General features: G+C 44.8%; 1 protein-coding gene across 1 annotated transcript in view; it reads right to left on the bottom strand.

Moving 5' to 3' along the window:
• Nucleotides 1-17,198, bottom strand: part of LOC124124731 (thioredoxin-related transmembrane protein 2 homolog) — a 43,379-nt gene that overhangs the window by 19,110 nt on the left and 7,071 nt on the right. Inside the window, exons 2-4 of the mRNA XM_046487978.2 lie at nucleotides 10,224-10,284; nucleotides 9,758-9,871; nucleotides 8,622-8,698 (exon numbers count right to left, since the gene is read on the bottom strand). Of these exons, the coding sequence (XP_046343934.1) occupies nucleotides 8,622-8,698; nucleotides 9,758-9,871; nucleotides 10,224-10,284 (252 nt within the window). The remainder of the gene's footprint in view (nucleotides 1-8,621; nucleotides 8,699-9,757; nucleotides 9,872-10,223; nucleotides 10,285-17,198) is intronic.

Below are 17,198 nucleotides of genomic sequence, written 5' to 3'. Positions count from 1 at the left end.
AGAAGAGTGTTCGAATCCTTGTGTATTTGAATGCAGTCGTTGATGTAAGATTTGAAAGCGATGTCTCGAATGTGTAGGAATTTGACAATGGGTTTTGTGAGGCGAACTAATGGCCAAGGGGCCACACAAAATCCAAACAGGAGCACTCACCATTTTACTGATCATGATGTCATGCGGAAGTGTAGCATAGTTTGTTGAAAGGTTTCATGTTGAAAATGAGACGAAGCTGATGACTGTCTTTCTTTGGGACAAAACTTTTTTTTACAAACCTGTAGAGGTTATGAATTCTCTGATGAAATCCTCCTTGGGGCACTTATTACATTTTCCTGACTCAAGAAAATCTACATGACATAGTTGTAACCATTTTCCTTAATAAAAATTGTTACCACACAAAAAACTTTGTTTTTGTATGATATACGTCCACCCTTATGGTGACTCACCCTCCACGGCGCGTCACGCCAAGGGAAGCAACTCTTACCCAAATCACTTTCCTTATGTCATCTGACAAAGACAGACGTGCTGTTTTTTTCAAGACTAAAAAAAGTATGAGATAATCGTTTGTACAAGAACCATGGCAGACCAAACTGTATGTATGGTACATTTCTTTCATGCAAAGGCGTAATACCTCGCATTGTAAAGTTATAAAGTTGTAATTATGTGACACGTGTACGATACCTTTGAAACAAAGGCCGTCGTAGCGTCCATTTTGTAGTGCCACGTTTGATACATGTAACACCAGGGCCATTAAAAACGGCTTGGGTTTTTTAATGTTCTATCATCGGGCTTTAGCCTACAATCTTTTCCTTTAATATACCCAAGGTGGTGTGTTAATTATTTTTTTTACGGGTTTTTTACACCTTCGCGTGTAACACGCCCACTTTGGTGTTATAATTATACTACGACATTGGCTATTAGTATCGCATGATACTTGCATCAAGGCGGAAGACGGGCATGACCCATGATCTGTATTGCTTTCACCCCCCGGGCGCAGAAAAAGAGAAATGTGGACCTCTTACACTTTAAGGGTCTATTGAAGGCGGGGGTGGATATTAGATCGGCAAAGACCGTCCAGCCCCACCCCTCTAAAAAAGTAAGAAAGGGAAAAAAAGCAGCTGAGACTGTCCTTTCCGCTCCCTCCCTGGGGGCTGGGGGGAGAAGGCTCTAGGGTCCCCGTCACAATCACTGCACCCTCTCCTGCACCGTCTTTGGCAGACATCTCTGCCTTGTTGAGGTCGCAGATGGCGTCGATGATGGAGGAGGTAAAGTCTCAGCTCCGAGAGGAGATGCGGACCGAGCCTTCCCCGTTGTCGGAGCCGGACGCGCCTTCGGGACCTCGTGATATGCCCGGCGTCGGCCGAGGCAGGCCACTTGGTCTCGGGGATGATCTCAGACCGGGCGGAGGGGTGGCGGGCACTGGCCCGTTCACTACCGACACACAGTTCTCCCTAGCGAAGCCAGACGCCTCTTCCGAGGCCGAGGCTTCCTCTAGCGGATTTCTAGCCCAGAGCCAGGTGGGTTCCCTTGAACCCCCGGCACCTCGGGACCGGGACCGGGACTCGGCTTCGGGCCTGGTGCAGCCCGGGGATGTGAAGGCCTAGGCCTTCGGGCGTCCCCTTCCGACTTCGTCTGCCTCTTCTCTCGGGGAAGAGTCGATTAATTTCGGTTCGAAACGAGAGAGGAGGAGTGGATGGAGGAGGGGGGAGACGACTCGGAGACCTCGGGAATATTTTCCTTCGCTTCCTCGTTGAGGCATGTACAGGACAAGATTGTCCAGGTACTGCCTCAGGTGGCTGCGCCCATGCCCCAGTCGGGTCCGACTGAGTTCCGCCTTCCGGGGGACGCTTTTGCTCCGAGCAAGGCGCCCCAGGTGCGGCTCCGTATTCTGTCCTCATTGGTGTCATCAAACCTCTGTTGTCGGGTGCCCGCAGGAAGGTCGACCTGCCCAAACTTATTAAGCGGTACCCGTTAGCAGAGGATGGTGATTTTGAGGTACCGGTGGTGGACGAATGCGTCTGGACCTCCGTTACCCTGGGGGGGTCTTTGACCCCCAACTTGGCTAAGGTCAAGCAGAGCCGGCTGTTGCCACCCTTTCCCGTGTGCGGTATGGAGCTGAAGGCTGCTTACTTTTGCTTCGAGGAGCAATATCGTAACGCATGTCAGCAGCTCCTGGTGTCCGTACACTCCGCATATCTATTGGCCGTACAGAGGGAGTTAGCGGGAGAGGGGCCGGCCGACTCTTCGGAGTTGGCCGCGCAACTTACAGAGGTACATAGTCATCTTGCGAGGGACGCTATTCGTAGCTGTTATCGAACTGCCTCAAGCCGGGGTCCACTGCCTCAAGCCGGATGTCCCCGTAGGCGGCCGACTGGCTCTATTCCTGCAGGAATGGGAGACAGTCACATCCAATCCCTGGACCCTGTCCACTCTAAGGGATGGCCATTTGCTTGGTGGAAACATCATCCGCCCCCCTTCTCCGGGATAATGAGTGAGTGAGTGAGTATGGTTTTACGCCGCTTTTAGCAATATTCCAGCAATATCACGGCGGGGGACACCAGAAATGGGCTTCACACATTGTACCCATGTCGGGAATCGAACCCGGGTGTTCGGCGTGACGAGCGAACGCTTTAACCACTAGGCTACCCGACCGCCCCTTTCTCCGGGATAAAGCACACTCCGGTGCCTGCTAACCGAGAGAGGGCGGAATTCCTCCGTGCCGAGGTCGACGCACTTCTTATGAAGGCTGCGATCGAACCGGTTCCCGTGGGACAGGAAAGCGAGGGCTTCTACTTGACATATTTCCTAGTCACCAAAAAAGACGGAGGGTTCAGGCCTATTCTCAATCTGAGAAGGCTGAACAAACTTATAGAGGTACCGTCTTTCAGGATGGAGACACTGCGCTCGGTGATCTCAGCTGTCGAGACAGGCGTCTTTTAGGTCTATTGACGTTAGCCATTCTCCTATCTCCACGTACCCATACACCCCGAGTTCAAGAAATACCTGAGGTTTTCTTTCGATGGGAGGTGTTATCAGTTCAGGGTTCTACCATTTGGGATCGCCATGGGATTTGGGATAGATATACTGATCACTCTAGGGTGGATAGTCAATCTCAAGAAGTCAGATCTGAGCCCTACTCAGAATCTAGTCTTCCTAGGGGCGAATTTCAACACGGTGAGCGGAATTGTATCTCTGTCACAAGATCGCATTACCAAGGTCAGAAGTGTTACTTCCCAGTTCCTTCTGTCCGCAAGTCACACTGCTCGTACATGGCTCCAGTTACTGGGCAACATGGCGGCGACAGTGGATGTGGTTTAGCGGGCGCGCTTGAGAATGAGACCCATTCAACAGGCGCTCCGTCGACTTTGGGTGAACTCGGAAGATCTCGAGACTGTTCTCGAGACTCCGCAGTGGCTCAATGCACACCTTCAGTGGTGGACCGAGGTCGGGAATCTGTCCCGGGGGCTGCCCCTCGACACTCCCGTGCCATCTCTCACAGTTCAAACAGACGTGACACTCTCCGACTATGGTCCCAGCAGGAGATCAAACTGCATATCAATGTGCTAGAACTGAGAGCGGTCAGGTTGGTGTTCCAACGCTTTCTGGATCTGCTTCGTGGCCAAGTGGTGCGTCTAAAGATGGACAACCAAACGGCGATGACTTACATCCGGAAGCAGGGGGGAACGCTGTCTCCATCGCTTCTCCAAGAGACGTGGCAGTTCCTCCTATGGTGCGACTCACATGTTATCAGGGTGCTACCTGTTTATTTCCTCGGGGGTAGACAACGTCCGTGCGGACGCTCTGTCTCGCCGGATCCTCGCTCCTCACGAGTGGAGGCTCGACCCGGGGATATTCGGGATTATCTCCCAGTTATACGGGTCATTCCAGGTGGATCTGTTTGCGTCTGGGGTGAATCACCAGACACCAACGTTCTGCTCCCGAGTCCCCGACCCGAGGTCGGAGGCACCGGACACCTTCCAGCTAGATTGGACGGACAGAATTCTGTGGGCATTCCCCCCAGTACCTCTGATTTCCAAGGTCCTGTCTCAGCTAGCCACTCAGCCTGCGCTCCTGGCACCCCTTTGGTCGGCGCAGAGTTGGTTTCCAGTAATACTCAGGTTTCTGGCTCAGCCTCCTGTTCTATTACCTTTACGACCGGACCTCCTATCCCAGAACGAGGCCCTCCACCCGAATCCCAGGATTCAGTGAGGGGCTTGGCCACTGTCCGGAATCGCCTCCAGAAGAGCGGTATTCCTGCACGAGTTGCAGACACAATACTGGCTTCGCGGAGGGATTCGACAAACGTTCAGTAACGAGGATAGATGGGCCTGCTATGCGCGCTGGTGTGACGATAGAAGGATTGCAGATCCCTTTTCTGCAGATCTCGTAGCCGTGCTTGAGTTCCTCCAGTCGCGACTAGATGTCGGCCTGGCCGCATCGACAGTCCGGGGGTACCCTACAGCTATCGCTGCCTTTCACATCCCCGTCGACGGGGCACTTCTGGGTGCGCACCCATTAGTGCAGTGTTTTTTAGCAGGTGTGGACAGGATCCGACCGCCTGTCCGGCAGATCAGCCCCCCTTGGAACTTGTCAATCTTCTTGATTGGCTGTCCGGTCCTTCCTTTCGGGATCTGTCGTCTCTCTCTCTTCAGCTGTTGAGCTGGAAGACGGCGTTCCTTGTGGCGGTAACGTCCGGCAGACGGGTAGGCGACATTCACGCAATGTCAACCGATCCCGAACTAACTGTCTTTCACCGGGACAGGGTCAGTATTCGCCTGCCGGACTCTTACCGTCCTAAGGTCGCACACGCCTTCCACGTGACGGCTCCTATTGAGCTACCTGCTCTTTCACATCCTTCCTCGTCGGGGACCACTACAAGACATGCTCATGTCTTGGATGTCCGCAGGACCCTCAAGTCCTATATCAGCAGAACTAAGGGTATCCGTAAGGATAATCAACTATTTTGCTGTTATGGCGCTAGGAAGGCTGGCTCACCTGCGAGCAAACAAAGGTGGATAGTCTCTACTATATGTACGGCGTACACCCTTCAAGGTAGGGACCCCCTACCAAGTTGAAGGCTCATTCGGTTAGAGCAGTGGCTACGACACAAGCATACACCGCGGCTCTGCCCATTGAGGAGATCTGCTCCGCGGCTATTTGGAGCCAGCCGAGCACGTTCATCAAACATTACCAACTCGACAAACACTCAAGCGAGCATGCTCGGTTTGGTCAGTCAGTTCTCCGAACTGGGCAAAGTTCTACATCTCTAGCCGATTGAGCCTTCGAGATTTTAGACCACCCGGACCGGTTATAACACTGCTCAGTAACGGTCAGGATTATATCTTCTACGGTCGATAACAATACCAGCCATTACTACTCGATAATCATCGTATTTGCACATGCACTCCTTCGATTCACGGGGACCCTCTGGCCTAGGGTTTATAGTCTCTCGTGATCTGTGCCCCCATATCACTTGTTCAAAAAGTGGGGGGGTGTGTGTGTGTGTGTGTGTGTGTGTGTGTCTCGAGTTCTCGATATGATAAGCCACAAAGAATGGCTCTTTTCATTGCGTATGGTCGATAACGCCCTGTCTCCAGCCCCCGCCTTTCGACGGTGGTGCCTCTCGATAAGGTTGGTTCCATTTATTGAACTCTTGTTCATTGAAATAATCAAAATACGATGTATTTATGCACGCTTGTTGCTGACGGATGCCACTTCCTAGATTACCTTTAGGAGTCTATCTTGATGCAATAAGTGCCCCAAGGAGGATTTAATCTGAAAGAGAATTTTACAAACCTGTAGAGGTTATGAATTCTCTGATGAAATCCTCCTTGGGGCACGGCCACCCGCCTCCCCACATTCCGTCAGCATTAGACATATGGAAAGTGATTTGGGTGAGAGTTGCTTCCCTTGGCGTGACGCGCCGTGGAGGGTGAGGCACCATAAGGGTGGACATATATCATACAAAAACAATTTTTTTTGTGTGGTAACAAATTTTATTAAGGAAAATGGTTACAACTATGTCATGTAGATTTTCTTGAGCCAGGAAAATGCAATAAGTGCCCCAAGGAGGATTTAATCTGAAAGAGAATGTGGAATAGAACCCTGAGCCCAGACACTCTACGACATTCTTTAAAAGCAACATGCTTGTAGCATCTTTTTCAGTGTCTTCTTAGACTTTGTGGGTTTTTCTGTAGCCTTGGATAAGTGATCTGAAATATAGCTCCCTCACTTGTGCAGAGAGAGTTTGAATGATTCCTCCAGCAAGGAAGCTCTCAACGCTCTGAAATACTACACATGCCGGGCCAATCGGAGCACTTGAAGTATGAGTCTGAAGGAGAGAGGACACATCTGAACGTCATACGTACTGGATGCCGTGGGGGCTGCTCATCCATGATGAGTTTGGCACTCAAAAGAAAAAAACGCAAACGCAAACCGAACGACAATGCCGATGCAGGCAAGAAGACGTAAAAAGGAAAAATGGCAAGGAATAAAACAAAAATGGATTCCCTTTTGATGAAAACGTGTCACCACTGTCTGGTGATTTGAAAGAGAATGAGCTTGCTGGGACAGACACGTGATTGGCGCATGTAGGTCAACCAGCATGCAAAGCGTGCAAGACCCAGATCTGGGAGGTGACCATGGCTATGTGAGGTATGTATGTACCTTTATTTCAGACATGTTTCCACTTAGGATCGAAAGAAAAAAGAGAAATGCACAGTGTGAGATAGGATAACTTTAAAAATATGGGTTCTTTTCTAACCATTTTCGAATGGAGGCAGGTTAATTCAACTTCAAAAACATTCCAGAAACTATCATAAAAAGGTTAATGTTTGTACTTGCGAGTAGCCGTGACATACTGCAAGTCCTGTATCTATCATGCGATGAAATATTGTGCTTAGATTTGCATAATTAAACAGTCGATAGGGGCTGTGGATTGTGAGATTTACCGATACAGCGATAATATAGGTGAGGAGAAACGAGGATATTACGTCATGTCCAAGATTATTGCACTTATATACCACCTAGCCCAGTGCTAGCCCACTGAGATACCATGCCTCAGTTTAACATGAATACTAGGGGTTGGCCAATTCACATACAATGTGATTCAATTTGATTATCAAATTTACATGTCCGATTCAATTTGATTTGACTGATTCATAATTTGACTACTTCAGTTGGTATCACTTGTTTTATAATAAGTTTTTTCAAACATTTGAGTATTTATAAGTTTAAATTAAAGAATGGTGCATCTTTTGTCTTACAGAATCATGTTGAATGTAAATAATAATAAAATTAAAAAAACGCCCTTTGTTTTCTGTTTATTTGGTGTTCAGTTTCAGCATAATGCAAGTGAATATTAACGGATAACTAAATGCCTAAAACACACATTCAAAACTAAAAAATTTGTGAGGTCAACCAGCAAGCTAAAAGTCCTCTTTTACACTCACAACACTTCAGGTATTACTAGGAGGAACAGCACTTATGACGACTTCATGTACTACTTCAATATTTTTTCATCAAACTTTGCAGGTCTGTCAGGTACATGCTGAACTGGTGCCTTTTGCTATTTAGAAATTTTAGAATTTTTTTACTTTTTACGTTTCCATGGCAACAAGAAAATCTTAGGTTCCAAACTCTTCTTTTTTTTTACAATTTCCATGACGCGTTCCATCTCGGTTAAAAAAGGTTAGGGTTTGTTTAGATTTAATTATGTCATAAATTCTTCAACAGGGGTGGGGGATATAGCCACATTAGTGGCAAACTTTTGTTTTATTTTTGTCTACAGAATGTGTCCCATCTTGTGCCTGGGGCCACTTGTCAGAGTGTTTTGGGGCGGGGGATATAGCCACGTTAGTGGCAAGCATTTTAAAAAGTATTTTAAGTATAAAAATAGTATCTGTCATCACCCATTTCCCCATAACAGTGGCTGTCCGCTCAGTAACATGAAGAAATAACCCCGTTACCGAGGCTTCGGGAAATAGTGAATAATTTTTTAATCTGTCAATCAAAAATGATAAACTGAAATGGAACACGTAAACGGTCAAAAACTAACATCATTAACATAGAAATATGTTAAGTATGTTAAATTTGATAAGCATGAATCATTTTACCGAATGGCTATGTAAGGATTTTGAATCGATTCAAGAATCGGAAATTAAAAAAGATTGATGTATTCGGGGATCGATTAATCGTCCCACCTCTAAATTGAATAACACACTGAGACACAGTACAAAGACTCCAGAACCAACCAGTCCTTGTTTTAGCCCCTTAATGCTGAGCTCCAGACAGGGTAACAACAATTACAATTTTGGGATCAAACCCTTGGCATTCCGCTCTTCAGGCAGACATTCACTACTAGACCACGGAGGCGGTCCCGCGATGATATAAAGTCTGACTACACATATCATACATACTCTCAGATTGGCCCACTGTGATCTCAGTCACTTCTGAGGACAGGACTTTAGATGTCAGTATTATTCAGGAGTGGAGTTTGATCATGTTGGCAATACAAATACAGAAAACAACAAAATTATTAGAAGTAGCCCACTTTCAGCGGTTGCCAAATGAAAACGACACATATTGTGAAAATACAATGAAGTCTTATTTGAGGGGTCACCTCTCACCTCTAAATGTGGTCCTCGGAAATAGGTGACATACTCTGGACCATTGTATGTTGGTTCAGGCAGAAATATGAACTGGACTGAAACATGAAATGTCCACCAATCAAAACCTCAATGTGATGAAACTCATGTCAACGAGAAACAACCATGAAATGAAAGTGAGTTGAATCATTTTACCTGGATTCATTGCTCAAAAGAGCTGTTTGTTTGTTGTTGTATATAAAATCCAGTTCTTTCATTTTTATCATATTAATTACAAGAAGAACATGTTAAATTTAAACCTTAATTGTTTGTGCACATAATTGTTAACTTTGTATTGTAACAACAACAAGAAAAGAGGTTAATCACCTTCCCTCACCATGCGGCACATTAGAATTGTTTGTACATATAATAGTGAAGATAAACTATTAAAAAAAGAGTCCAATAAAGCCTTAAGAAGAGATTGGCACTTGGGCCGCTTTATGTCATCAGAAACAAAATGATTTAATGTGAAATTAATACACACAAAAGGCCACTTCTCTGGAAAAAATAACTCAGTCTTGATAAGCTAACATCAGTAGTATCTGAGAAAACATGTCCCCATTGCAGACAGGACCAATTTTTGAAACTCAGTCTTGACAAGTATATCTAAGATAAGCATGCAAACTTCCATTCATGGTGCTTCAGTGGTTTCTGAGAAAACTTGTCCCCATTTCACACAGTATGCACTGAGCTGAAAAGCATGGAGCAAGGGCACCTATTTTTTTAACTCATTTGAGATCATGGCTAGTAACACCAGTATAAAATTTCATTTCACTGAATTCAATAAATTTTGAGAAAATTTGTCCCCTTTGAGAACCGGACGGACGAACTCTGTTCCTATATCCCCCGCCCCACTTGGTGACAGGAAATAATAATCATCCCAGTGGATTAGACATGGTATGATTGGGGTTGTTAAAATTGATTTGTAAACTGGAATGAAAAACAGTCATTTCTGCTAGATAGTCATTTCTAATCTCAGAATATATTCATGTTATTTCCACAGACATCAAGAACAACGTGTAAAAAAGATATTTTCATCCTAAAGGCTGGATACAAATTCTGGGAATATAAGCCAAGAGACACGATCGCCTTCAACTGAGATGAAACGCACTACTTACGTAAACACAAAACACAGTAAGCTATACCCAGACCAGGACTCTGCTTGAAGAACATCACCACATTCAAGATCTTGGCAAACAAACAGGTAGTAGAGATATATTTGTTGATCGTGGCTGAAAATTAAATTGAATTATTACATCAAAAATGAAATATACAGGGCTATTATTATACATACATTTTGTTCCTAACAGCTGCTGATATTCATCCTGTCAACTCAAACAGTATTATATGGGGTGCACCAATGTTATCACGTACATTTGAATTTGACCAAATTTATACATCAGATTTGTCACAAAATGTTACTAGATGGATTAAGAGTAAGACACAAGAACAGAAATTTAAATTGTCAAAAGTTCAACATAAGGCTTTAAAAGCCAATGATTATATCTAATTTTAGAGCAAAACCTGAAATAGTTCGGACATGTTACATCCATGATAAAAGTCATGTTAGTGTGTGCCACGAACCTTCTTTTCTATTTTTCAAAACAATGACGCAGCCAAGAAATGTGATCCATTCCCACTCTTTCTGAAAAACATCAAAACAAAATCAATTAACAAAATCCAAACCATACTGTAGGGAGATGTCCAAAACAAATAATTCAGTTTTCCTAGAATGTTAAGAATTGGTGGTCTGTAGTTGGCTGATAAACATGAATTATACCCTTGGGTAATTGTTGTGTTCATTCATTTATCACCTCCGGCCAAAGGTTCTACTACACCAAATCAGAACCAGTTGGGACAGTGTGGTTTTCGTAGGGAGCCTTCACTGCAGATCGAGAGATATCTGCAGGCTGTGATTGGAGGATATTCTGTAAGATTTTTATGTCTTTTAAATGTACATCCATCAGGTTATCAAAACTGATCATGTTTTTCAAGATTTAGTACTGTCTTTTTCAACATGATGACTTATGCTGAATGTGACCACAGCTATTTTCAAGTAGGTGACATTTGGTGCAAGCTAGTCATTTTTTTAGTTTTTATTGCTGCTCTAAGGCCAAACTGTGCACACATGTACAGGTAATTAGCTGTTGAACATGTTGAATGTAGGGCTGGGACGAGTCCAAATCTATTACCCGGGTACCCACACCCCTATTACCCGACCCTATCCGGGTACCCGCTGTTGGTGTCGAGAGATAGGTACAAGATGTCAGATTGGGAATAGTTTGACAGTAGCCATGGCCGACTGTTTTCAGATACACGTCTAAAACGATGTGGTCATGCATACACTGAAGTTTAGCTTTGTTCAAACATATTTAAGTTTGAAGGAAGTGTTCATCGTCATGACGAAATGCGAACATTAGAGACTTAAAATTGTTGTGTAACCATTTACTCATGTAGTGATTTTTTGTGATGAAACAATATATCACGTGACTAACCACGAGTCCGGGTAGTCCTGTGGGTACCCGGTTTCTACTCAGTACCCACCTGACCCGGGTACCCGAGTTACCCGCCCCAGCCCTAGTTGAATACTTAGGTTTTTTTAAAATATAACGCTACTATAGAAGTCTGTGGGTAACATTTGGTTGTGTGTAACCTATCACATGTTTTATATTCAACCTCTGTAATTAAAACTGACAAATTTCAAAACAAAATAGCCCTTCAACCAATCAAATCAATATAAAATTTACACATTGCAGCTTTTTCAATGCCAAGTATGATGATTAGAAATAGAAAACTGGAGGTATAACGATAGTCAGGTTGTGATACATTATATATCTACACTCTATGGGTACAATACGATTCATATCCCAATAGAGTACTTATATATACATAAGTTTTCTTCTTGCAGGTGAATCACAAACCTGAATCATTTGTTTTTCTAATTTCAGACAACAAAGAAGGGATATTGTAGGGCAGAAGCATAGAAGCTAGAGGACACTGTGAATGTTATGCTATTTGTGGCCAACCACAAAACACTAGAGAATCTGCGTAAATTTCTGTTATTATTCACATGTTTGTACACCAATATAACTTGTAATGTAATGAATATATAATGAATCTCAATACAAGGGGTGGTAAATCAATGTATTCTATTGTGAGCTTCCTATCAGGACACGATACAGTATCGACACAATGTTACACCACTAATAAAAAATGTTTGAAAAACCAGAAGCTGACCCAACCCTTCCTTTTCCTGAAAGCCCCCAAACTTTTTCACCAGAAACATTTATCATGAACCATTTTGACGTTACCAAATAAAGTGACTACACTTGATTATCTGTACTCATGGTTAAACCCAATGCAGTACATCTTTGTCAAAAGCCCTGAGCTACCCTAAACCTTGGATAAGCACTTCCAGTTTAAGGACATCACTTCACAACACAACATATGCCAGGTCCAAAACAACTGTGAAACAGAACTCCCCATGCCTCCAGCTACCAAAGCAGTACTACTTTAAGAATTACCATTCCAGTGACCATGAAGTTCAATGAAGGTCGCTGAAAAAATTACTACTAACACCCTAACATGCATAAGGATATGAACCAAATTTTATCCTACTACAGTGAGTTGACCTTGAGAATTTGGTCTTCAACATCAGTTGCAAGAATTCCAAACAGCTATCCAGCAAATAAACCATGGATAAAACATGACAGAGGTTTTGGTTGAAAATGTAAAACCTCGAGAGAAGGAAAATCCTGAGACTTGGTAGATCATACAGGTTATTGGTTAAAATAGTGATTGACAATGACCATGCACATTGTATTCTCTTGAGGTTCACTATTCACATGTGTCATAATCTCATGATTAAAAAGTAAATAGTAAGGATTATTCCACTTATGGTATCGATTTTAATGACCAATGAAAACTGAAATGCTGTCATAAATTTCTGTGTCGAGAGAATATACAGTACACATATTGTCCTGTTGTCAATCAGAGCTTTCAGCATCATATATGCCTTTGTTATTCATGACAATACTATTATTGTCGGATCATAGATTTTCGGGCATCATACATTTTCTATCATGAATACTTGCAGTATGACAAAGGATGTGGCCTCACACAGAAATTGTAAATACTCAGAAGATGGCTTGTTTTAAAGATAAGGTTTGTCTTTCAGAAGTGAAGGAAATGTTTTACACTTGTTCAAGTGATTAGCGAAAAAACTATGAATGTTTCTTTAGCGTCCGAAACATAACACAGGGATATATGTTGTATTCATGTATGTTTGCAATGTTGTTTTAGTTTTTTTCAACAAAATGTAAGTACAGTGTGTGTGTGCGTGCGTACGACTTTTGCCATTTACTTATTACATTTCTTGGGTCCAAGTCATTGACCTGTATACAGCCTTTTGTGTCAAAATCACTAGGTCAAATGCGGATAGAGATGCAAATATCAAATGCTCAATGGCAGTTACTCATGCTGACAAACCGATGGATTGCCGCGAAAAGTAAGTAGAAACAAAAGGCTTTCTTATTTAAATACATGTTCATTCCTAATACAGGATATTTACCATCCCTAAACACACTCAGGCGATAATCTCTATTTATTAGAATCATACATGATACATAACATTGAAAGTTCATAAATATAATATGAACACCATAAGTATACAGGATTTACTTGTTTTAAAACCCTGTAAACTGAACAAATCTCCATTTCTCTTTACATGCACAATAAAATTTAGAACAAGTAAGTAATTGAAAACTGTTTAAATTAAAACAAGACACAATATGAGCAGAGCTCACTAATACCTCCAACTTCGACTCCAACATATTTCTAAGTTCAAAACATGAAAAAAACATGGACTATTTTCTCAGAAAATCCACTTATTGAAATCAAACTGCATTGCATCTCTCCTGTCGGTATAGAAAATGTACTCCCAATTAGAAAAGACACCATAACATAGTTTTCAAATTATAGGTCTCACAAATCTTTAAGTTAAAAAATCTAAGTTGAAAACATGAAAGAAATCATACTTTTTAGAAAATCCACATATCAGAATCAAAGTTTGCACTGCAAAGCTCCTATAAGTATAGAAGGCAGTCCTTATATTGAAAGAATCCATGAAGTAGCTTCTCAAGTTATAGGTTGCACATATGTTGAATGATAGAGTAAAAAAAAACATTCTTAGTTCAATACATTTTTTCTCAGACAATCCACATATCAAAATAAAACTTTGCATTGCACCTCTTTTATTAGCATGAAAACAATTCTAGTAAAATCCTAGATATTTTTTATATTTGTATACTTATCCTGAATTACTCCTCAATGCATATTACTGCTTGTTCTTGACAGAGAAAAGAGCTGTGTGAAGATCTTTGCTTGAAGAAGTTGTTCCAACTAGCTGAGAGGCCAACCCTATCACACAGCTCCCATGTGACCAAAGGAAGTGACGCCACGGATCCTCACATTACTCTGTAGTCCAGACATCGGAAGGCATCGTGGGGAGGTACATCTGTGATGGGTGGGTCACTTTAGACAGTGATGCAGGATAAGTATACAAATATAAAAAATATCTTGGATTTTACGAGATTTTTTACTTATCCTGCATTACTCCTTAATGCATCTTTATCGGGCGGAACAGGAGGCGGGCATACCTTCAGATGTGGACTTTCATCTTTTATTTCCAGACTCTCTTCCCTAGCCAATCCTTAGCTGTGTGGTCGGTTTCGGGTGACCACTCCATGTATGGGAACCTCCAATTCCCTCAGCCCTACCTCGGCTGTGTGGTCGGCATCAGGTGACCACTCTATGTATGGGAAACTCTGGAGTACCGAGCCGTATGCAGGTGGGGCATGAACCTTCTAGTCCAGGGCTTACGTCAGGGGAGGTCAAACAGCCGGCTCTGCACTTGGAGGTGAGGTCAGTGACGTGTAGTAGAGGAGCCTAAAACATCCTTCAATGCGACATCTCGTATATGGTGACTGGCGATGAATGTGTTTGATCGCCTGAACACCTCTCCATGATGGCAAGTAGAGCTCAGTTGCTGTGTAGCCCCATGGTGGAGGCCATTGCCCGGGTCTCATGTGGGTTGTTGGAGCCTGGATGGTCCAAAGCTGCGGCCTCATAGACCTGGAGAATGAAGGCTCGTAGCCAGAGGGTAATCGTGTTGCGGCTACCTTCCGCTTGCAAGGTCGCAGCTCTATACTGGAATGAAGAGGCGCCGTCGCTGTCTATGGCGTTCCTTGGATCGTCTGATATACCAACAGAGTGCTGTAACCGGATATAGACGGAGCTCTAGTTCATCTTCAGCACCCACAATCGAAGATAGGGGAGGGATGAGGAACGATCTATCTGGTTGTCATGGGAATTGATTCTTGGCGAAGCAGTCCCAGCACAGTCCAAGATGCACGTCCCCATGTGCGCCATGCTCAAAGTGGACGAGCGTGACGTCCCAGGCATGTAGTTCACTGACACGGGCTGCTGTGGCGAGCACCAGTAGGAAGACCATTTTTTCATCAGATTGTAGGATTGCGTCGCTTCAAGGGCGCGTCTCTCAGCGAGGTGTGAATGACATTCAAGCCCCAAGCTAGTGTACGAGATTTCGCCTTTTGGTCTTCCAGCCTGAATGAGCGCAGCAGAGCCTGTAGTTCCAGGATTTACGTCATGCGCCGATCTTCCGGAACTGCCAGGAGTTGAGCGCCACAAGGTAGGTCATGATGGTACTGCCCTGTACACATGTGACGCAGATGGAGCTTGAACTCGGCTAGGAATTGAGGCGATGCAGATGTTGGGTCTTGTTGCTTGCCCCTGCAAAAGCTCTGGAAGGATTGCCACTAGTCATCAGAGAGGCTCCTAGTGGTTGGGCGATGTGCCATCGTGATGGCCCAAGCCGCTCTGGCCGAGCAGCCTTTGGCATTCAGTGCTCCCTGTAAATGGATCAAACGTAAAGACAGAGCTTGTATGGTCCTGGGTGTGGCTGTCTGCTGTGAGTGTCCAGGGCGTGACCAAAGTCAGATCGAGGTTCTGTGTCGATCTGCCCTGTGTCGACTTTTGGAAGGAGTACAGGTGGTGAAAAAGCATATGCTTTTAGTCCTTCATATACGTTTAGTCCTTCCCCAAGGACAATGAAAGCGTTGACTGCCCCAGCCAATGGATCTGGGACCGGAGATATGTAGGTCGAGATCTGGTAGTTCTGGCTGGTCTTGACAAAAAGAGCGAAGGCGTCTGGGTGAAGCTTCCACTCTGTCGGAGCAACTTTGCCTGGTTGAGATAGAGCATCCGCTATGATGTTTCTGCAGCCCACAATGTGTTGAACCTGGAACTGAATCCCGAGATGATCCACCAGGTGAAACAATCGGAACTTCTGTTGAAGGAGCAAGGTCGAATGAGTCGTTCCTTGGTTCCGTAGGCACCATACAACGGTTATGTTGTCCATCGAGATGGAGAGCCAGGCGTGTCTGAGGGCCTGCTTCCAGTGAGCGATGTCCAAGATAAGTGCCTCTAGTTCGAGGTTGTTGATGTGCGATAGGCGCTGATCGGTGGACCACAGCCCCGAGGCGACTTGTCCCTCCAGGTGTGTGCCCCATCACTGCAGGGGCGCGTCTACAAATAGGCGCAGAAAGGTCGTAAGCCCTGTCAAGGAGACGCCGCCTAAGACATTCGATTCCTCGGAGATGCTGCTTGAGATGATCCGGGAGGACAATGGATACTGAGGGGTCCTGGCGCCTGAAGTAGGGAGCCAGGAACATCTGAACTGGATGCAGTTGGAGCCTTCCTCTGTAGGTCAAGTCCTGCGCTGAGGTTAGGAGGCCCAGGAGGACTTGCCATTGGCACAGAGTGCGTGTTAGGTGGAGAGCTGGAGTCAGGTGCGCCTGCATGGGCTCCCATCAGTCTATGGGTACAGAGAAGAGATCAAGGTCCGCCTGGGAGAGGCGCCTGATGAATTGAAGGCGATTTAAGGGTGTCAACTCTGACTTCCTGAGGTTGATCTTCCACCCCAATAGGTACAGGAGTCCCTGCAGCAAAGTAGCAAGACGGTGTCCCAATGATTCAGGAGACAGTCGTCTATGTGTGCCACGAACTGAATGTCCCGGAGATGGTGGTAAGCTGTGTGAGTAGCCACAGTGCCGAAGAAAATCCAAATGGGGGAACCGCCCATTGGTAATGGACCCGGTCATCAGGATGTATAGGGACATCTCGATAGGCGTCCTCGATATCTAGACTGATGAATACATCCTGCGCCTGGATCCGGGATCACAGCAGCCTGAGGCGGTCATCCTGAATACGGTTGGTGCGCCAGGTAGCATTTGTTGAATAGGGGGGTAGGTGGCTATGGGCAACGACGTGAGCAGCGGGTCGTCTATAAGCGCCAGCTTGTACCAATGTAGCAGCGGGTCGTCTATAAGCGCCAGCTTGTTCCCATGTCGGTTGATGTTGGCGACATATGGGTCCCCCAGGATCTCACAATTCTGCCAGCAACGACCCAGTCTCCCATGTACTGGAGTGGCGACAACTTGGACGGCTAGGGGTGGAAGTCCCAGTCGTGCTTGTCCGGCT

This window comes from Haliotis rufescens, unplaced genomic scaffold (genome assembly GCF_023055435.1).
Source record: "Haliotis rufescens isolate VD_foot unplaced genomic scaffold, xgHalRufe1.0.p SCAF_36, whole genome shotgun sequence".
Lineage (NCBI taxonomy): Eukaryota > Metazoa > Mollusca > Gastropoda > Lepetellida > Haliotidae > Haliotis > Haliotis rufescens.
Note: the sequence above shows the minus strand (reverse complement) of the source record. Positions and strands in the feature narration are given on the sequence as shown.